Below are 20,703 nucleotides of genomic sequence, written 5' to 3' on the forward strand. Positions count from 1 at the left end.
ACCAGGAAACCCATCGCGCCTACAGTCGCCTTGCCCGTGCAGCAAACCCGCTGGTGGAGCGCCAAGAGGATGAGCATGGCAGCAAGTCTCTCCTCGGGGGGAGGTGGTGCGGAGGATCTCTTTCGCTACGACGTCATCCCAGATCGACTCCGCTCTTTTTGCGCCGGATGGCACGGAGACTCTCTCGCTTCTGGGTGACGACGCCATGGGAACTGCAGCTGGGTGCGATGCGAAAAACGGTGGTGATGAGCAGGCAACGACCGGAGTGAACTAAACTGCTCATTCCGTTGAAGCATTGTACTCTACATACATTCGTTTGTCTTCCCTACGTGAGCACAAATGCCGAACAGTGAAGGCACGGGCGAAGGGAGGATATGAGAGGGGGGGGGCGTCTGGGACGCCGAGTATGCAGGCTGATGGGTGGAGAGCGCCACGATACGCCGTAGTTGTGTGTTTCTTACGCAGCATCCGTGGCATTCGTGTGTGAAGGAGGGGCTCGAGGTGAAGAGCCGTTATCTCTGAATCCGGCTCTGCTTGGCACGGGGCTGCGCCGCCTGGGATCTGTGGGCAGTCACTCAGTCAGTGCCATATCTCACGAGAATATAAGAGCCGAACTGAGTTTGGGATTGGCTGGAAAACAGACACTGTGTGATCTGTTATCAAGATTGCCAAGCTTAGCTCACGCTGTCAGTGCTCCCTGCTCCGCAGTTTGGGGTCTGCTGTGGAGCTAGCTAACGTGGTAGTCGCGACACAGTGAACCCGACGCCCACGAGTCTCGATTGCCGCAGAAACGTCGAGTCTCCAGCTGAATTCGCGGCGGCCGGCCGCGATAACCGGTGCGCAGTTCACGGGAGCAAATAAGCTGGTTATAGATCGCGGCGCAGCCGAGCGAGAAGCGAGCCGGTCGACCGCGCTACCGGCAGGGCATGCATGCTCCAAACATCCCGATTCTACGGCGGCATGTGCCCCCGGGGGACCAAACCCCTGTCTGAAAGGAAACGTTTGCATCACTAAAACCAAACGCTACTTCAGAGGCAACGTCTGGCTCTCACTACTCTCGACCTCCAAAGTCACGCGTGGCTTCTCACTTGTCGTTTTTCAGGTGGGCGGCGAAACGTCTTTGTTCCGCTGAATGCGCCACGCTGGCTCACCGCCTGGCACGGCCGCTTCTGTAGGCAGCCAGCCGTCGCTGTCTCTTTGGCTGGCATCATTTTAGAAGTACTGAGTCCATGTGTATGCAGTGCAGACAAAGTAAACGCTCTGTCAACTGTTTTGCTCCTTTTTCCGTCCTTTCTCCCTCGCTCCTGACCACGAGGGCTACGTGCGTCATCGCAGCCAGACCAACGAGGGCCTGCGTTCTAAGCATGCCCAGCTCTCCGGATGGTGTGTCAGTCCCTCTTCCAGTCAAGCGGATTTCTCCTGTGGTCGTAGATATGCTCCAATCGCAGAGGAAAGACTTGGTTGCCCTTTTCGCTTGACGTGACCTTGCCTCTGCGACTGCATGGGAGCACGTGCAACGGCCGCCTCGTCTCTCTGCGACCTCATGACCTCCACCCCACACTGATGACGCTCTGGGGCAAATAGTCTGCACTGGAACGCTGACTGGGCTCACCGGAAGAGGGAGCTCTCCTGCGACTGCATCCTCGTCTGTCGCATTTTCCTGTTGCCCTTGCGGCTCGTCAAGGTGGGACGTAAAGCCTCGAGCGCGGCGGTGGCATGCAGCATTGCCTCCTCCATGTCGTGCTAACGCGGATTCCGGAACGGCGTCTAGGGCTTGCGGGGATTTCAAATTTATTCTTGGCGCAGGCCCGCCGGACCGTCTGAGTCCCTCTGCTTTGGCGACGAGCGGAGGCGTGGACGTTTCAAACGTCGATGAGCGGTGACAGCGGCATGGATTCAGTGAAGCGGTCGCAGGTGCCGCGGCCTGGGCGTTGCCGCGGGGGCCCGCCTGCTGTTTGCTGTGCGGCTGACGAGCCCAGAGACGCTCCCGCCAACGCCTCCAGTCCAGCGGCTCTTGACCTCAAACGAAGGCGGTTTTTTGGTTCTGGACGCGACGCCCCCCCCACGGACGGGACGCGGACTCTGTCTCCGCACGTCGGTGCACTCTGTTTCCGCTCCTCTGGCGTGGCCTCCGCTGGCGAACTGAGTCGTCGTCGCTCATCCGTGCTCGACTTGCCGCTGACGCAGCGCTCGCCCTGCGTCGCAGAGCCCGGCTCCGAGGGGCGCGCCGCGCGGGGTCGCCTGTCTCCGCCGCAAGCCACGGCCGCTGGCGCGGGCGCCTCAGGGGCTTCTCCTCGGTCGGACTTTCAGCGCGGGGGCGGGCACTGTGGGCAGCCGTTGCTGCGGCGTCTTCTTTCCACGGTGCTTGCAGTCTCTCTGTGCTTTCAACGCTTCTTGGTGTCCTCTGTTCCGCAGGCGCCGGCCGTCCCCGCCGCGCCTGCGTCTCGGCCGCAGAGAGTGCTCGCGACCCACCAGGCCTCGCCCTTCTCGTTTCTGGGTGCCGCGGCGTGGAGTCTCAGCAGCGACTCCTGCAACGACGTGTTTCTCGACCTAGCTGACGGGCTGAACAGAAAGAATCAGACCATCACCGTGCGACTTCGGCGAGGCCGGACGCTGAACATCGCTTCGTTTGACCGGTCTCGCTACGACATGATGCCTTTGAATTTCAAGCAGGAAGCCTACCAAGTTCGGTCCAAGCGGCCCATGATCTGCGTGACTTCCGAGCTCATCCGCCTGTCGGGATATTTCGTCTTCTCCGCGCCGCTCACAGATTTCTGGACGATTCAGACGCCGCCAGGCGCGACCTTCCCCACGTACACCTTCTCCTGGCCGACGGGGGGACAGCAAGTCACTCGCAGCGGAGGCCTCTGCGTGCTGATTTCCGACAGCAAGAATCCAGGCACGCTTCTCACCATCATTATTCGACCCTCTGCGGGGCCGACGGCCGCGAAGCCTGCATGTGCACTTCTCGTGGCTGCGGTGCTTCTTTCCGTTGGCAAGGTCCTCTGGTGAGAGAGACGACGCGGCAGCCGACGCTGGCGCGCTGCGAAAGCTCTGCAGGCGGCTGCTGACCGGCGCACGGGTGATTTGTCCTTCTCATGCAGATCCCCTGCACAGCGAGGGGAAAGCCGCCTGGGATGCCGCGAGCCCCCAAGCGGCGGAAGGAAGAGCGTGTTGTTGGCCTTTTTTTGTGGCTTTCTCGACAGGCCGAGGGGGTGTCGCTGTCCTCGCGTAAGGCTGCAGCAGCCGCTCGCGAGTCCAACTAGACTGGAGAGTCGCACGTCACACGGTGGTGCGCGGATCGGTTCAGGGTACTGCTGCACAGATGATCTGGTGAGCGGCGTCCAAACGCCCTCCTTCCTTGTCTCCTGGCGCGTTTCCAGCGGCGTGCAGAGAGTCGTACGCAGCAGGGGCAGATGCACTCATTTGCTTTTTTTGCCAAGAGATAGTGAGAGCCCCGTGCGTTACGCAGGGGTCTCTCACGAGAGTTCGTGAAGTTGAAGTGCTGCATCCTTGTAGGCCGTGCCTGCGTGTGCCACCTAATAACTTGACGTCCCGTGATGACGGCGATCAAACAGATGGCGAGCGTGAGCGGGGGAAAGGAGGGCACCGGGGGCGCGCAGCGCCTGTCCCGGAAGCCCAGAATTCTTTCTGCATCCCGCAGCCTCGCCGGCACCGGGCGAGCTATCAGGGGTTTGGCCGTCTACCGTTCTTGTTCGGCGTGTGTTCAATGTAAATTTTGGTTCTATCCTGGAAGATACATCTTTTTAAGTCTGATAAAAACCCACCGCAGCGCGACCGTTTTCTACGCAGAGCACACAAGTGTGCAGGTTAGCAAAAAAGCCCCGATGTCTTGACACTCAGAGTCGTATCAGAGGGCGGCGGGCGACCGCTAAGGTGCTTTTTTCGACATCGGCGCGTAAAAGACCAGCCGTGCGTCATTACCGAGCACTGAACCAGTTTCATGCGGTCGGCACTTTAACACCGCTTCCCGGATTTTTGCCCGCACGTGATTTGCTGCCTGCTCTGGGACTGCGAACGTCAGCTCAGTGACCGGAATGCAGTGCGAACATAGCAGAATTTCGTTTAAAAAAGAATTGAACTCTCTCCGGTGTCTTCTCGGCACACCTCAACAGTTCGTTTTGGGACGTCACAGTTTTCTCTCCAGAACAAATGGGCAGGATACCACCATCCCTGTCGCACAGCCCCCCACGCAGACGGAAGCGTCTAGGGGGAGTCAGCAGAATATACAAAGCAGAATCGAGAAGTCGCATCGGAGCTTCAAGGTTTCTGTCTCTTTTTTTGGAGAGCAGGGCACGCAGCCGCCAGTGGAAGCCGGACGAACGGCCGCAGATTTCGTCTCTCTACATTCCATTCACTCCAGCGAACACCACGCACGTCTGCGTGAGACGATAGCGAGGCAAATGTAGAACCCGACCGAAGAATGCCATGAGCGCAGCACCCCCCGCCTCCCATGTCTGTGCGGCCTGGCTATCTGACTCTACGCCGACAGCCACTTCACGAAAATTATACACATCGAAAAATGTGTTAAATTTCAACTCTATTGCTACCGCACGCTTCTCGACCTGCAAACTCTTTCCAGGCGAGCTGCGCGGCGGCTTTCGCCTCTCTGTGGCGCGGAGGCGTCGCCGAAGGAAGGCCGACTGCGCTTCGCCGCCCATGACGAGAAATGCCGCATACCTACTCCCATCTCACAGTAAACACGTGTTACTCTCCAGCCAGCTTTGGCTCAGCATGCGAAAGACGCCAGTCAATGCGGAAAAAGGGAGACGGAACTAACAAAAACATATGGGACGTGTGCAGCCTGTGGCGCACAGAATTTGCAGCTGACATCGACAGATCTTCCGCCTCCGTCGCAGCCAACTAGAAAAGCAAATCGTCATCCTCCTCGTTCAAAAGCGACTCTGGCGAGCTGCCGTTCGGAGCCCCTCCAGAAGCGCCTGAATGCACGCAAAACATGACAAAAACACAAACAAATCAAGGCCGCGCAGCAACGCAACATCCTTACACACTGCCGCTGGTACTCTCAAAAAATCATATGGCAACATCATTTTGTCCTGCAAACTAACCACAGACAGCGACATCCCCCAGGATTCGGATGGGATGATTTCTACTGCCGCATGCGACGCTAGGAAGAATAAGTCAGGTATGATATGCGGCACAGTAGCATGCAGATCACGAAAAGCATCACAGTGCTTGGCTTTACAGGTACATATTTCACAAAAACGCGTATCTGTATACATATATACGTATATATGCGTCGGAGATGGGATCTCACCCTGGTTGAGGAGCTTGTCGTCCTCTTCCTTTCTTTTCCGTTTCTTCTCCTGGATTTTCTTGAGCCTGAGGAGGACAAAAAAATGCCGAGAGGTCTCCACAGGACGCGATTTTCCGGGGCTAGCGCCGCGATACCGTTCCCAAGCTGTTTGGCTGACTCGAGCGCGAACCAGATACTGCAGAGGAGAAGCACGAAGATCGCGCCTACCTGAAGAATTCTTCGCGCTCCATCTCGTCCAGCTCCCTCATGATATAGTTGATCCCGCCGTCAATACGCGGGAGAACGACCTGAAACGAGCAAGCGAAAATCACTTTTGTTCAAACCTAAGTATACTGCGTCTTCACAAAGAAACACTCAGAGAACAAAGTAGCGACGGCCAGTGGGTCCGTTCATATATATATATATATATATATTTATATATTTGTATATTTACATGTGCATGTGTATGTCACCTGACTTTCATTTGAGAAGACAGTCTGTTGCAGTCGATTCCAGGCCTTGCCGGTGGAATATATATACATTCATATGTGGGCATTTATATATTTATATACTGAGATATACAGCTGCATCAGTACTTGTATTATATTCTGGTGTTACTGTATCATTATGTCAATGCCTCGTGGCGCCGGTCCGCGGCCTGACGGGCCTCGCTGCGGCGGTCGACGGCTGCGGTTCATTCGACGTCAGGCAGAGGACTTGCAACGAAGAAACTGGGGAGTATAGAAGCAGTACTGAAAACGGCGCAAGTTTAGGGAACTCAGCGGCGCAGGACGAGAAAGCGCAGCGCAGATACGCAGCCCAAAGGTCTCATCCACCGGGCAGACAACCCAGAGGCCACTGCCCAAGCAACCTCCCCCCCCCTTCCCCCCTCCCCCTCTCCCCGCTTCCTCTTCTTCTGCCGCGCCCACGTTGTTCAGCGCGTTGACACGGCGGTTCGTCATCTTGATCTCCTCGTCAAGCGTGAAGAACGCAGTCTGCAAACAACAGGGCAAACCCCACCCCGACAGCAAGTCTGCATGCAAGCTTCCCGCAAAAAAGGCCAGCGAGGAGGAAAGCCGGCCGCGGCGCAGAGAACAGGGTGCGCGGAGGGTCGCGCTGGAGGGTCGGCAGCTCACCTGAAGTGACGCAAGCTTGACGAGCTCGCTGAACACCCTGAGGAACTGCTCCCGAGCGGCCATGATGACTTGCCCTCCTGAGGCGACGCCGACGTTCTTCAGGACTGCAACAACCGGCACATCCGACGACAGCTTGAGTCCACCTCTCTCTCTGCCTCCAGCACACACGCTGTCAAAAAACAGAGAACCTGCGCAGGCATGCTTCCCAGCAGCCGGCGAGCCCGTCCAGGCGTCGCGACCCCCGTAGGCCTCTCGAGGCTCATTCGCCCGCTCTGTGGTCAAACCCGCGGCGCCGCCGCCCGCCTTCCGGGTCGCCCGCCGCCGTCAGCGCGGTCTTTTGCACACCGCTGCGGCGCAAAGAAATGAAAAAAAGCGATGAGTCCGCGGGCCCCGCCCCCCCCCCCCCCCGGCACAACCCCTCCCCCCCCGCGCGCGCGGCCTTACTGTCGACGGAGGGATCTGTGGCGATGTGAAAGATGGGGAGCGTGACGCCAGCCACGTTGTCCGCGGCGACGTTGAGGAAAGTCGCGGGTCGCCGCACGCGCTCGAGAAGCTGCGACTTGAAGTCTCCAGCAGCCCAGGTGGCCTTCGCGAGCGAGAACGCCGCGGTGCTCATGTCGGCGCCGACTGCTTGCTTCAGCTGAGGGCAGACGAGAGGGGTAGCAATCGATCGCGAGACGTCTCGGCTTCGATTCACAGATCGATTCGCAGAGGGCCGCTGCTCGCCTCTCGACTCGAAGCCAGGCAGCGTCTGGCGCGACATCGACGCAAATACGCCCACGCATACGCACCACGCGCGCACACATATATGCATATTAGTGTGCACGCAAATAGTTGGATAAAAAGTGGGGTTTGCCCGCGAGGGAGCACGCGATGCGCACCGGAAGGCATCGGCAGTAAAGTGAGCACTTGCAGGTTTCACCCACCTGGACGATCTGCTTGAGCATGCCTCGGAATCTGGCCGTCAGCGCATCGCTTTTCTTCTTCAGCAGTTGGTATCCCTGGTGAGCACCTTTTCGCTTCTGCTTCATAACCGCAAGGTTCCTGAGCGATCCGCAGAGAAGAGGCGCAGCGAGGCAACGTGTGAGCAGAGGAGCCTCCGCGACCGCGGATCCCGCGAGGAGGTAAGAAGGCAGAGAAAAAGCAGAAAAATACGGCGGCACGCGAAAAAGCAAAGCGGCAGACACGCGGCCTCCTCTCCGCCGATCGCCAGGACAGGAGAGCCGACGCGAAAATCCTAGAAAAGAAAACAGAGCTCTCTCGCTCGAGGGGGCGGGCGAGACGCCAGCGTCTCGCGCTCGCTTCCACAGTTTGCCACGCACACTCACAAAACGCGTCTCAAGCAACCCGACAGGCCCTTGCTGAAGACTCAGTTCAGCAGAAGACCGCTGAGACAGGAGAGGCTTCTGAAACGGCGCGAGCTGCTTCTACGTGGGGCCCGCGCGCCTCTCACAGCGGCGCCTCGCAATATTCCGCGTGGCTACCAGAGCAAATGCGACAAGAAAGGTCTTTCAATTTTCATAATCGAGTTACGTTTGAGCTTATCTTCCCTCCCGCGATGCTTGGTAGGTAGGTAAGTCGACACTGGAACGAGGGAGAGACCCTCCCGTCCAGCATCCGGGCGATGCGAGACTCCCAGCCTCGCAGGGAACCGAAGGCATCGAAAATGCAGTTGCCGCAAAGCAGAAAAGAATACAGGCAGGCAAAGACGGGATCAGAGTGCAGCAGGATGGAGAGGAGCCGCGAACGCGGAGGAAGACCCAGGAAGCGAGACGTGTGAGCAATGGAAGCAGAGGCAGGGAGGCAGGCGCGCAAAAAGCACAACGAAGGCGATCAGACCGGCAGAAGAGACGCGGACACGTCGACAAGCGCAGGACGCGGAGGCTGCCAACCCAGCACGTGCTCCGAGTCGCTCGGGTTCGACTTCAGCAGCTGGTCTAGGCGGAAAGCCACGGTTGGTGGGAAACACAGAGCGAAGCTCGAGCCCGCGAGGCAAAAGAACCTGACAACCACAGCGAACCCTTACATGCGATTCGGTGCCGGGCGGACGTCCTGCGGCATCTTGGTGGTGTTTTGAAAGACGAAGGGAGAGCGGAGAACAGGAAGGAACGAAGAGAGCTCCGGAGCTCCGTAAGGTCGGAAGAGAACAGAAGAACCCGCGCTGCTGTCGCGCTGTGATGCCGAGAGGGTTCTCAGCCGTTTTGAGAGTCTTCCCCCAACGAAAGGCTCCAGAAGGGAGGGAAACCAAGTCTTCTTCTCAAACAATGGAAATAAGAATCCGTGACGAACTAGAGCTACCTCGGCTCGCCTTCTCTGGGGGCGGAAACGGCAGCCGACTCAGAACAAAGCGGCAAAAGAGGGGAACGGCGAACGAAAGGGACCGAGAGCTGCTAGAGAGGCGAGCGACGGTTCCACGTTGCCCTGCCAGTCGAGCTGTCGTAGAACCTCTTCCCTAGAACTCCCGAAAAATGAATAAGGCGCAGAAAGGGAACGCAGCAATCGCGTTTCTTGTCGCTTTTCAGCAACCCGTGCGCCTGCAGCTCAGTGTGCCCAGCTTTCTTTTCTCGCGAAAAAGTTGGCTCCGCGTATTAGCCGAAGCAGGCCCGTAGGTTTCACCCTTGTGCTAGCCGCCGACGCCTGCGCCGGGCCTTCGCATCGAGAGCTCCTAGGGAGCCAGTTGTGGAACTCAGGTTGCCACGTGAATGAGAAATTCTTCGCCGCCTTTCTTGTCTGGCTGCGGCACGAAACAGACAAGTCTGGCGGGCGAATGCGGAGCCTGCGAGCGTATCGCCTGCCCAATCAGGTTTTCCCTGCCGCCCTTCAGGGCTCCGCGGAGTTTGTCTCAGACGCGCGCGTCGTAGTATAGGAATCTCGTTGCCCCCAGCCTCCGCCGGGAGGAGAGGCGGGAAATGACCAGACAGTTTTACAGCAGCCCTCGCAGACACAGCAAGACAACACAGTGAGTGCAATCACCCGCTCCTGGCGGCATGAATCAGTTACCTCTTCCGCCGTCAGCAGCTTCAGCTGAAGAGCTGGTGGAACGCGCGTCAAGTTTTGAGCAGTGCAAGTACGCGACTAGCAGGTCACCTAGTCGCACATGTGTTGAGTTTCGATCCCTGATCGCCGCGGTGCCGCCCAAGTGCGGTTTGAATTTGGGAGAAGCCTTCCCTCAGAGCGGGTCGGGGGCACGCAGTTTAGGGCTCCACAAGCGAAGAGGCCTGAGCCGCGAGAGAGAGAAACCTAAGTCACCAGACGAGCAAAGCACGTCGCCTTCGCCGCTCGGCAGTCCCGAGGCGGCTTCTGCTACACTCTCGACCTGTAGTGCACGTAGTGTGCCTCACCTGAGTACGAGGTTCACAGGAAGCACCATCCCCCTCCGCTTTCCTGAGAGGGCCGGAGCTCTCTTGCAAACCCTCAGTCGCCCGGAGTGGAAGAAAGTGATCTTTTATGGAGAGCAGCTGCAGGAAACGCATTTTGAAAGTTGCAAGGAGTGGACTCGCGTTCCGGCCTGCTGGACAGGGCGCGGCGGCACCGACCACATTTCGATGTTTGACAGAATTGGAGGGAGAGGCTCGACGCAAATGGGTTAGGGTTTAGGGTCTGCCGTTGAAAAACTCGCGATTTGCCGTGGAGACTGTAGGTTGAACGGCAGTGAGCCGTAGTGGAATAGGCTACGCACGGGACTCGTGTGGTTCTCAGCGGCTGACTGCAGGCGATGCGACTCCTCCTCGTCTGAATTCAAACCCGACAGCGCTGCTGGCGCAACGGGAGCTTCCCAGGCAGGAGGAAAGGCGGCCCCTGGTGAACCCGCGACCTCCCCTCCAACGCTGAGCAAGGCATCTGTGAACCGGTACTGCCTGTGGAATCGGAGGATCGTGTGTGGGCGATCTATCAGGAAGAAGCGCCTGCACTGAAATGTGTGTGGCTGTCTACACATTGGAGTGACCCCCGCTTGACAACTATGTCGCTAATTCACGCGCTGCGCGAGTACACACGAGACGCAGAAACAGACACAACAACAGTAGCTAGAAAAAGAAGAGGGGGCGACGTGCGCAAGCGCGATGAGAAGAAACAGAAAAGTGGGGACGGGGCCTGTCTGCATGACGCCCTACCAACGGCGCTAGCGAGGGCAAAGAGCCGCCCGTGCTCATCCCGCAGGTTCCTCAGAGGTGACAACTCCAACTGTTCCACGAACGAAGTCTGTGAAGCAAAGGAGTAAAACGTTAGAAGGAGACACTTCCTCCCTCCGAACCGAAGAAGGCCATCATCTACAGGACGAACGAAAGAGTCGGTCGATGACCAGCACGTGCAACGCCAGGCGAATGCCGTAGGTATCCTGCATTTTTCTTGTCTCGCTCAGGGAATGCCGCTCGAGCGCACAGATGCCTCCACACTCATCTCCATGCGTCTCTCTCCACACACGTGCAGATACGGAGGAATGCCAGGTGGCCTCGTGACGCCTTGATTTCCACAAGACTCAAGCCTGCTCCCGAGTCGATGCGGAGGAACGGAAAGACGCGACAGAAACCGCCTCAACGCGCCTCGAGGGGACCCCTACGCCGCCTTTGCAGTCTCCCCCTCATTTCTGCGGTCACGAGCACAGCTCAATCGCCGCCCTGCAGAAAGTGGAAGCTGAAGAGGCAGAGTTGCCCTCGAGAACGGCGAACGCAGGCTCCTAAAGAAGCCCAGACCAACGCGCCGCCACACCAACCCGAGGCAAATCGTCCGCTGCGGCACATGCCAATCCGCCTGACAGATGGTCCGGTGCCAGCAGCCAGAAAAAAAAAGTTCATTCCGAACGTCAAGTAAAAGCCATGTACCGGAGGTGGTTAGAGGCGCGCGAGCTCGCATCCGCATGTGTATCGAGAGACAGAGCTGCGCCGACCTGCAGAACAACCGCTCGACAGAAGAGCGCCTCCATCTCTCCTTCGTCGTCATCGCCGAAAAGCTTCTGCAGGAAGAAGACCTCAACATGAGGCGCCTCGGCTTGCCCGCCGCCTGCCGCATCTTAACCGCACGCAAACCCAGCGCGGGAGAGGCAGCAAAAGACTCGCGGGCTCCACATGGCGCCTCCTCCGTCTCGCATGCACCAATCAGGGCAACTTTGGCTTCTTCATTAGCGGTTCCTCTCCAGCCAGAGCTGAAAAAATCGACACGCATTCACACGCGCGAGAGTGAAGCCAACGCATACGTGTAGAAACATTGCTCTGCGCGCGGACACGCCCAGAACCGCAACATGAGGCCTGCAGGTGTCGCGCGGAGGCAACGCAATGCCCATAAGCTCACGCAGAGACTCTGAAGAGGCCCTCCCCGAGAAGATGCGAGTCCCCTGGCGGCGAAGTGAGACACAGAGAAGGCGATTACGGCGCAGAGGAAGGCAGCGGATTTCTGTCACTTACACGCGTAGGGATTGAACTGATCCTTGAGGAAATAAACCGTCTTTCTGTCGCTCGCCCGCCTGCAGAGAGGGACAGGAAAGGAGAGAGATAAAGAGGCGTTCCTCTCGCGGACCAAATTCCCCTTCGAGAAGCGACGTATGAGGCAGACGGCCGGCCGAAATACTGTTTCAGTTGCAGATTTGCGCGTTTCGAAGCAGCCTTCCTTTCTGCGTGCTCGCCTCCCACGTGTGACCCGTGTGCTGCGCAGGAGCCTGCAGCCAAGGCGGGCACGCGTCTCTGCAACGATTTGTCTGAAGTATGCATTCTCTACGCTTGCCCGGATATCGCGGCGTTTCCGCGCTCCTTCCGCCCGCGTCTCGGCTTACTTGCGCGGCTCGGCGATTTCCTCGACGACCTGGCGCACGAATGAGAGCGGCTGCCCAGTCTGCATCGCGATCTGCTTCAGCTGCAGGCCGTTTGCGCCCGCAGCCTCGAAGATGGAGAAGAGCCGCAGCTTGAGCGAGTCCTCGTCCATCGTGACGACGGCCTTCTTCTCTGAGAAAGGCGCGCGCAAACCACGCAGAAAACCCCCGGAGTCTGACACACCCAACGGCGAGAGATCGGCACGCGCCAGGCTCGCTCAGCCGCGAGCTTAAGGACAGGACCCTCCTCTAGACGGCAGACAGCCACACACCCGAGCCTCTTGAGACTGCAAACGCAGCCCCTCCGGCGTCCGCGGCTCTCAGCAGGCTCTTTCGCTCAGTGAAAAAAACAACTGGAAAAGACGGGAGAGAGACATCAACCTCGCAACTGGAAAAGACGGGAGAGAGACATCAACCTAGAGTCGGTTTGGGGGGGCGCTGCGAGAGCAGCCGACCACGTGCTTGAGTGGAGTTCGCCCTCTGCATTGCGTATGCCTCGGCGGGGCCCCCCCTCCTCCCCCCCCCCCCTCCCTCCCCCCTGTGACGCAACAAGAGAGACGATGGAACTACGCAGCAAGCGACCGACCTGAAATCCTCTACAGCGGCGTCACCTCTCTACACTGAAGGCAGAACTTCACTCGACTCTTCTCAGTGCATTTTGAACAGACGCGCAGCCGGGCGGCCACGTCTCTGCGCATGCGTGGGTGGGTTGAGTGTCGCAGAACAAGAACGTTTGGCGTGGAATACGCGAATTTCGAAAAACGTTTGTCGAGTCCTTCCTCTTACGCTTTGCAGTTCGCGTCCTTGCAGCCTCCGCCGCGCTCATGCCGCCTCGTCGACCGCCCAGCAGGCTAAATTCGTCTTCTTCCTCCACGACGCCAGACGCATTTGGACCTGGCTTCGGCGTGTGGAAGTGAAACAACTGAGGAAACAAAGCATCCGCACGCAACTAGGTTGTCTTCCTAAACTGAAGCCGTAAAGGTATGCACATCCGCATGTCGCAGCCTGCGCCCGCGATCCCCGACACAGAAATGCGTCCACTTGTGCGCCAACACACTGATCACAGAAGGTGTTGTTTAAAAAAATTTGCTGAAAATGTTATCACTATTTATATCAGCAGTACCTATAACGAGAAGATTTCTTGGATTTAAACTTTTTCTCCCTTCTCTCTAGGCGCTGCAGCCTGTCCGTCTCCGAAGGTGCCGGTTAAAGAGCACGGAGCGCCTCGTGAGCAACCTGCAGAGCCTCACGCCCTCCCTCTCCTCCCCCCTTTCCCCGCCCGTCTCGCAGCTTCCTGCAAGAACCTCCAGTCCGCCCCTGCCTCCCCCCCCTCCTTGCTCTCCGGCTCACCGTGGCTGTGGAGTCGAGGCCGGTTTCCCTTCGTTTCTCTTCGATGGTGCCTCGCGACTTGAAGATGTCGATGCTTTCGTGTCGGCGCCTCAAGAAGCTTTGGTAGGCGTCATCGAGGAGCGGCGCGAAGTTCGAGGACTCCCCGACCACGCAGAGGACATCGGCTGCAGCGGGGAAACCGGGTCCGCTCTGCTGCTGCAAAACGTGAAGCTTGTTGGGCTTCACGGAGACGCACTGCAGATGGCACACGGGCGCCGCCGCGGCGGCGCCCGTCCCCCTCCCCCCGGCCGGTCGCCTCTCGCCGTGTGTCTCGTCCCCCGCGCCCCCGCGTCCCGCCTCGGAGGGCGGCGCCGCGCCCGCGACGCCCGCGTCGGCGCTGGAGCGCCGGCGCTTCTCCGCCACGCTGCCGAGGATGCATTTCTTCTTCGTCTGGGGGTCTGTATAGAGGACGCCGACGACGCTCTGCTTCTCGGCAGCGTGCCACGCAGCCGCGACGAACGGCGGCACTTTGATTAGGGAGACGTGCGGCAGCGGCGACGTCGACTGAAGCTTGGCGGGCGAGAACGCAGACGCCGCGCGGTAGCTCAGCTCTGTCGCGCTCGTCTGTGGACCCGCCAGCCGCGAGCGCGCCACGCGGCCTGCAGGAGGCGCCGCGAGAGAAGACGGCGCCGCAGCCAAGGATGACGCGGCCGCGCCCTGCGCCAGCAGCGACGACGCAGGAAGAGACGACGCCATTGCCGCGCCAAACGCTAAAACCTCGCGGGGAGACGGCAGCGGGGAAAGCACACAGGGAGACACGCAGACGCTAGGAGAGACTCGGAAGCGAGGAGACACTCGGATGCGCCTTGGATGGCAGGGCTGAGGCGACGGCTGCCACGACGGATAAATCGGGCGAAAGCAAAATGCGGCCGGGGAGAAAGTCTTCAGCGCGTCAGAGCTCACTTCCACTCAAAGATACGTAGCTTTTATCACGCCCCTCTTGGATTGCGTAGAGGTAGAGCAACACAAATGGAATCTGAAACACAGAGGCATAGGTTTTCTAACCTTGACCGGCCTGAAATAGGCACGCCGACAACGACAAAACGGAGAGGGGAGGCTCCCCGTGCGCCGGCAGGACGCATCAGCGTGAAGGGACCAAGAAGAAATGAAGCGTCCCTCTCTGGGATTCACACACGTTTCCTGTCGATCTCTCCGCCTCTCTCTTTGTCTCGTATTCTGAACTCTTCTCGGTCCTCGGCGGCCTGCGATGCGGGTCCGCCTCAGCCCCTGACGCCAGGCTCCAATTACTGGCTCCTTAGCCCTCCTTCAAAGTGCCCAGCACAAAGGCATTCATTTTTCGAACCAAACAGCGGCGAGCTTGTCCTTTCGCCGTTTACCTCGGGGGAAGAATGGTGCGGCGTGAGCCTCTGCAGGGTTGGCTCAAAAGGGAGCCAATCGAAAAAACGGGAGCGAAAAACCACGCGCGAGAGCCACTGCACCCAGCTCCGCGAAAAGGCAGTTCTCCGTAAAAGGTGAAAAGGGAAGTAAGACGAGAAAACGCGGCCAAAAATACTGAGTAGCTGTTGCGCCAGAAAACGAAACAGCAGCCAAGGCATGCATACGTTTGCAGCGCATGCACGCAACCGCAGAGAGAGCGGCGCACATGTTTGCGAGCTTCCGCGCTCTGGTGACTCTTCAAACGATACACGTTTCACACAATACCAAGCATGGGTACGCCATTGGCGTGACGAGCAAGGGCTTGCGTGCATAAATAGGTACATTAAACGAAGCACCGCCTGCGCACGAGTTTCACAAATGCTGGAACGATGCAGCCTTCCAAAACACATCAGCAGACATGCAGTTTCCGTCGAGGTGTCTTGGGCATGACTGCATGAGTACCCCCAGAAACCGGAGCCTACAAATCATGCTCATGTAATATATCTCTCGGTGTGTTGCGGCTCTTCACATGGACTTTATTCGGCCCTGAAGAACGAGAGACAGCAGCGTCGCGCCTCCAGGTTGCCGAGACTTCTTCGTGCAGAATCGAGGAAGAGGCGTGCTTCGTCTTGCCTGTATGTTCCATTGCATGCTCTATTCATGAGCGTTCGCAGTCTTCCAGAATCTGAATCCTTACGCCTGGAGCGCTGCTCCACACGGCAGAAAGTGATTCTGGTTTGCCTCTCCGTACGCGTCGAGCCAAGCCAGGCGCACGGTAGCATCTCCAACGAACGGTCTAGTCAGTATTTTATTAACAGTCTGCCCGTATGCTAGCTTTTCAACCGATACTCCTGCGTGAAAAAGTCAACCCCTGGCTTGATGCAGTGAATCTACATTAGCAAAATGTGCCTGGTGTGTTGGAGCGGTATCTCCTTCAGCACTCGCGCAGCAGCAACCCGGAAGTCCGCGGACGCTCTGTTCCCTCGTGCGCAGACGCTCGATCTAAGGTTTGAGGAAATGGGGCCCTTTCTACAGGTTGAGGCAGAACCAAAGTTGGCGAACTGTCGTTGTCGGGACCTGTAGAGCACAAATGCCGTGTCTCACCCACACCCGAAGCCTGTCTCACGGTAGAAACGGGGTGCCGCGAAGGAGGACTTTGCTCCTCTGATGCCACTGAAGGCGTGTAGCGCGTCCTGTGCTCCGCGTCATCCAAGCTGTGCCGCATTCCTGTGCCCGGCTAACTGCATTAGATCGTAGGGCTGTTTTTACTTGCCTTATGTGAAGTAAAAAGGAATTTTGTTAAAAAGAGGTATTTTTTAAAGAGAGTAAGTTACTGACCGAAATGTGTTCTAATCCTCGCGGTCAATGAAGGGAACACATGGCGGAGCAAGCATTCACAGGTTATGCAGCGCCATAGGAAGTACTTCAGATCTGGCTAAAAGATAGCGCTGGTCTGCGTCCGCGTCAAAACGCCTCAAGCCGCTGCGCTTTTTGTCTCTACTTGGTAGACGTGTGGAGCGATACGTTCACCTCAAAACAGTGCCACGTATTCCCTCTTTTGAAGCAGGTGTGAGATCCGGCGCAGCTGCATGGTCAGAGATCAAAAAGGCTAAGTCCTCTGCGTGGTCAGCAGCCTACAAATAGCATATTTCGCTCTTGCGGAGACCGGCTGCACAAGTAGGTCGCCGAAGTTGTTTCGCCACAGAAGGAAAGTGCGCAAGCATGTCACGACAGCAAAGACCAGCGTCGACCCTCACCTCGGCGCGGCCAGAGCTGTTGGGGACGGCAAAAACAGCCGTCCCTCCAGACAACTCCGCAGAGGCAGAGATGGAAGGAGCGGGGGAGAGAGCCCAGCGCCTGTTCGGAGTTGACTGGCTGATTGTCTGCATAGCTGCGAGGGCAGGCGCCGTCCTCGCTTTCCAGCCCTTTCTACACGTCAGAGTAGCCGGAGCGCTGCCCAACTCTCGCCCAATGCCGCTGAGTGAGCCTGCCATGTCCAGGGCAGCGACAACAGGTAAAGTCCCTGTTGAACTGCTAAAAACTACCATCGGCGCCGTCGGCCATGCAGAGCTCGCCCCTGTTGAAACTGCGGCTTCGCTGGCGCTTCGTCCACAGCGACCCCCTTGTCCCGCAGTGAACTGTCTCCCTCCGCCGTTCTCTGTCTCCCCAGTGAGGCCCCCGCCGGGGCTTGCGGGGGTCGCGCTCCACCCTGGGCGGCGTCCACGGGCTCGACCGGGCTGCGCAGCCCGAGGGTCGTCTGGACGGTCGCTTCCTTGCTCAGCTGACCCCCGTCGAGGCGCGCAGCGAGCGCGCCGCGGACGCCTGGAGCCAGCGTCTTCTTCCTCGCCTGCAGGAGCCGGTGTAGCAGCAGCCAGCCGCCAGCGGCGCCCACGCCCCAGAGGTCGGCGGCGACGACCTTGCCTTCGAGGATCCAGTTTTGCAGCAGAAAGAAGAAGGGCAGGTACTCGTTCGGGATGGTGCAGAGCCCGTAGACGTCCGCCTCGCCGCCCGGGTGCGTGCGACTCCAGACGTACAGGAGAAAAGTGCACAAAGTTTGCAGCAGATGGTCACTTGGAATCTGCTTCAGAGCCGCCAGGGAGTAGGTGCATCCCAGCGCGAAGCCCAGCATCTGCCTGAACGTCTCCGGCGAGTGCGTGCGCTGAAAGTGCAGCTCCAGGCCTCCCAAGTACGCGTGGACAAACGAGAAGGACAACAGCGACGAGAGAGAGAGGGGCCCCAGGAAGAACAGCGAAGTCAGCAGCCGGTGGAGCTCTCGGCCGCGCCGCAGAGACTCCGCGTCGAAAAGCAGCGCCGACGGCGTAAAGTGTCGAGACGAAGAACAAGAAGACAGCAGCGAGAGCCCCGCGGCGAGTGACAGGTAGCCTCTGGTGAGTTTTGGTGTCTGCTTCCACTGCCGAACGAAAAACGAAGCGAACGGGGAGCTAAATGCCTCCGCAGCCGCTGCCGCGGCGTTCACGCTCTCCTCGTCTCCCCCAACATCGTCATCCGCGAAGAAATCTCCCGCACTCGGTTCGCTGCCTGCCAGCGAAGCGTCCTCACCGCTTCTCCCCCGGTCGCGTCGCCCCCTGCGCCACGCGAGTGCGCCCAGCAGACCCGAGAGAAAGGCGACGGGAAGTTCAGGGCGTTCCAGTCTGACGCCGTTCCCAAAAGCCAAAAATGTAACGCGCCTCTTTCTGTCTGCCGTAGTGTGTTTTACATCTTCTGACGCTTTCTGTGGAAAAACTGCACTCCGGACAGGGGCACAGGCGCCGGTGCGGGCGAAGAAAGAAGCAGGCGGTCGCTCGCCCTCCCTCAGCGAGGCGCTTCGCTCGGGAAAGCCTTGAATAGACGTGCTCGCAGAACGCGAGAAAGAGGGCAACGGCGGAGACAGAAGGGAGCTGTGGCCTAAAGGTCGGTCTACAGACGGTCTCCGCGGGAGGATAGACGCCAGGCATCCAGGTGCATTTTCCTGGAGGCGAGGCACGTCCGCGGAGAAATAGTGATGGGGAGCCAGGTCGCAGCGCGAGGAAGCCGCGAAGCGCTGTCGCGCTTCGCGGGGCCCAAAGGCGGAGCCGGCGGTCTTCCGCTCAACTGACACAGGCACGGAAGGCAGCGGCAAGGAGTTTTTGCGCCAGCTCGCGCGGGCTCTGGGGCGGGGCTCCAGGCTGGCGAGGGCCTCTAGAGTGAGCGAGAGTGCATCCGCGTAGCCTGGCAGAAGAGCAGCCGCAGTGAGCAGGACGACAAGGCGAACGAACGCGAAAACGACCCTTCCGCTGTGCGCATCGCTGCAGAGGCACGCGCGACAGGGTAGCGGCAGGGAGGGGCGGGTCGCGCGAGTCATTTTCGCTTCTCCAGAACGCCACAGAGCGCCTGAGCACGGTCGCGCGCGGCGCCTGTTCGCGCTCGTTTAGGCTCGCGGGAGAACGGGAGAAAAACGGAGGCACGCGGGGGCATGTGGGCGCGGAGCGACTACGGGTCGCGCGAGCTGGGCATTGCGAAGGGAGCCTGTACCTCGAGCCCTGGTCTGTTTCCTAGGGGTGAAAAAAGCACAGGGAGCGCGAAAAGTGGATAAAAGGGCATGCAAGGGCGGCAGACACCTCAAAAGGCAGGATAAAGGATGTGCGCGGCCGCGCCCAGACGCAGACAAGAAGACAGACAGAAGACAACCGGCACGCAGTGAGGGTTTCTAGACGAGTCCAGGTGACACAGCGAGCGAAATGCACCGCTCAGCGAAACAGTTAGTGAAATCATTCTTCATCCGGGCCTCCTCAGAGAGAGAAGGTGTGTTATACAGGAATCCTTTCTTCCATGCTATCGATGTGCGGTTTAAATGCCATTTCTGCTGTACTGTGGAGGCCGCGGGATGAAAGGGCTACACCTACAGCCGTCAGCGGTCAGGCAACAGCACCTCGAAGCAGACTAAAGAAGTTGGGGATTCAAACATGGACAAAAAGTGGGCGCATCGCTAAAGAGCGAGCGTCGTCAGCCCCGGGGGGGGAGACAGGGGACGGGAAACTTTACGATGCTTGCTTCACCTTCTGAGCTAGAATGGCGCAAGAAAATCCGATTGATGCAGAACCTAACGAAGCGAAGAAACCCCGAGAGTAGCATCTCGCGTTTCGTCTTCCAGAAATAAATCATGGGCACTGTGGAGGGGACGCTCCAAGCAGACCGCAAGCCCAGCTAGGCAAGACACAGGAGACACAAAACTACTTGCATGCACAGAGGGCGCAGCGCACCAACACATGGCGGATACCGAAGACGAAACATGCACAATATGAAAGAAAGCAGCCGTCTCACGACCAAAGGAGTGGAATTGTAGAAGCAACGCGTTGGCGGCGTGTCGATATTCTCGTGTGTTTTTTATTTGCTGCATCGGATGAGAGACTAGATATGCAAATACGTATCTGCGTACTCGCTCAACGACCTTTAAGGTGATATCCGCACGTGTGACTGTGTCGGTACGTAGATATGCATATGCGTTCGTCCTTCTGTACGTGGATGACGCCAGAGACTGATACATACACGTTCTTTGGGAGAAAGTGTTCAGAGCTCAGGGGAGGGGAGCAGAGAAAGCGGTCCAGCACTAGAACAACAGGAATCGATCTGGAAGCGCTGCACCCCGAATTGTCTGCTCGCGTGAATCCACCTGCTGTTCGCTGAGGCGGAGGGAACGCCGATGTAGAAGCCAAGCTAAAAATTCAGCACCACATAGCGAGCGGCGGTCCTAAATGATAGTGACCCGCTGAATTATCCTGAAACGCCTCCTCGTGACGGGCGGTGGCGGTAGCTCCCGCTGATACGAGAGAGAGATGCAAATCACTGAACACAGCATGAAAGAGCTCAAGATCGCGCGCTACTCACGTTGTGTGTGTCGGTGACACAAATTAAGCATGTGTGCCACCGAAAAACAGACGTTGCAATCAGCGAGGTTGTCGGCAACAGCGCCTGTTGCCTGACTGGCATGTGGGTGGGAGTGGCGCAAGTCGAATCAGGTCGTTAAGGTCACTAGTCGTATGGTTGGTGCTCGGAGCTGCGCAGTCTGTGCACCAGTACGAATAGGTAGACTGAAGACTAACATGAGAGCGGTGAAGATGATAGCTCGTCTGTATACAGTGTAGTTCCTTGCACCGTCCCGAGCCCTTCTCTGAATCATCTGTCAGGGGGGAGCAGAGTGGCAGAATGCTGATCGGGTTCGCTGCCTGCCTGGCACGGGAAGATAT

The 20,703-nt window shown here is 58.5% G+C and overlaps 4 protein-coding genes across 4 annotated transcripts; 1 reads left to right on the forward strand and 3 right to left on the reverse strand.

Moving 5' to 3' along the window:
* Positions 1-1,872: 1,872 nt before the first annotated feature.
* Positions 1,873-3,012, forward strand: BESB_031210 (uncharacterized protein; the record flags this gene model as incomplete). Its single annotated transcript, XM_029361789.1, has 1 exon — positions 1,873-3,012. The coding sequence occupies one exon, from the start codon at positions 1,873-1,875 to the stop codon at positions 3,010-3,012; it is 1,140 nt and encodes a 379-aa protein (XP_029215256.1).
* Positions 3,013-4,884: 1,872 nt separating this feature from the next.
* Positions 4,885-8,475, reverse strand: BESB_031220 (V-type ATPase, D subunit protein; the record flags this gene model as incomplete). The annotated part of the gene is made up of 8 exons (XM_029361790.1): positions 4,885-4,961; positions 5,300-5,364; positions 5,507-5,586; positions 6,208-6,273; positions 6,415-6,518; positions 6,859-7,054; positions 7,341-7,458; positions 8,441-8,475. The coding sequence occupies 8 exons, from the start codon at positions 8,473-8,475 to the stop codon at positions 4,885-4,887; spliced, it is 741 nt and encodes a 246-aa protein (XP_029215257.1).
* A 3,032-nt stretch (positions 8,476-11,507) lies between these two features.
* Positions 11,508-14,299, reverse strand: BESB_031230 (putative membrane protein; the record flags this gene model as incomplete). Its single annotated transcript, XM_029361791.1, has 5 exons — positions 11,508-11,554; positions 11,814-11,872; positions 12,179-12,347; positions 13,001-13,136; positions 13,565-14,299. 5 exons carry the CDS (start codon positions 14,297-14,299, stop codon positions 11,508-11,510), a joined length of 1,146 nt encoding a protein of 381 aa, XP_029215258.1.
* A 2,722-nt stretch (positions 14,300-17,021) lies between these two features.
* Positions 17,022-18,821, reverse strand: BESB_031240 (uncharacterized protein; the record flags this gene model as incomplete). Its single annotated transcript, XM_029361792.1, has 1 exon — positions 17,022-18,821. One exon carries the CDS (start codon positions 18,819-18,821, stop codon positions 17,022-17,024), a length of 1,800 nt encoding a protein of 599 aa, XP_029215259.1.
* Between the last annotated feature and the right edge of the window lie 1,882 nt (positions 18,822-20,703).

The sequence above is a fragment of the Besnoitia besnoiti genome, chromosome XIII (assembly GCF_002563875.1).
Source record: "Besnoitia besnoiti strain Bb-Ger1 chromosome XIII, whole genome shotgun sequence".
Taxonomy (NCBI): domain Eukaryota; phylum Apicomplexa; class Conoidasida; order Eucoccidiorida; family Sarcocystidae; genus Besnoitia; species Besnoitia besnoiti.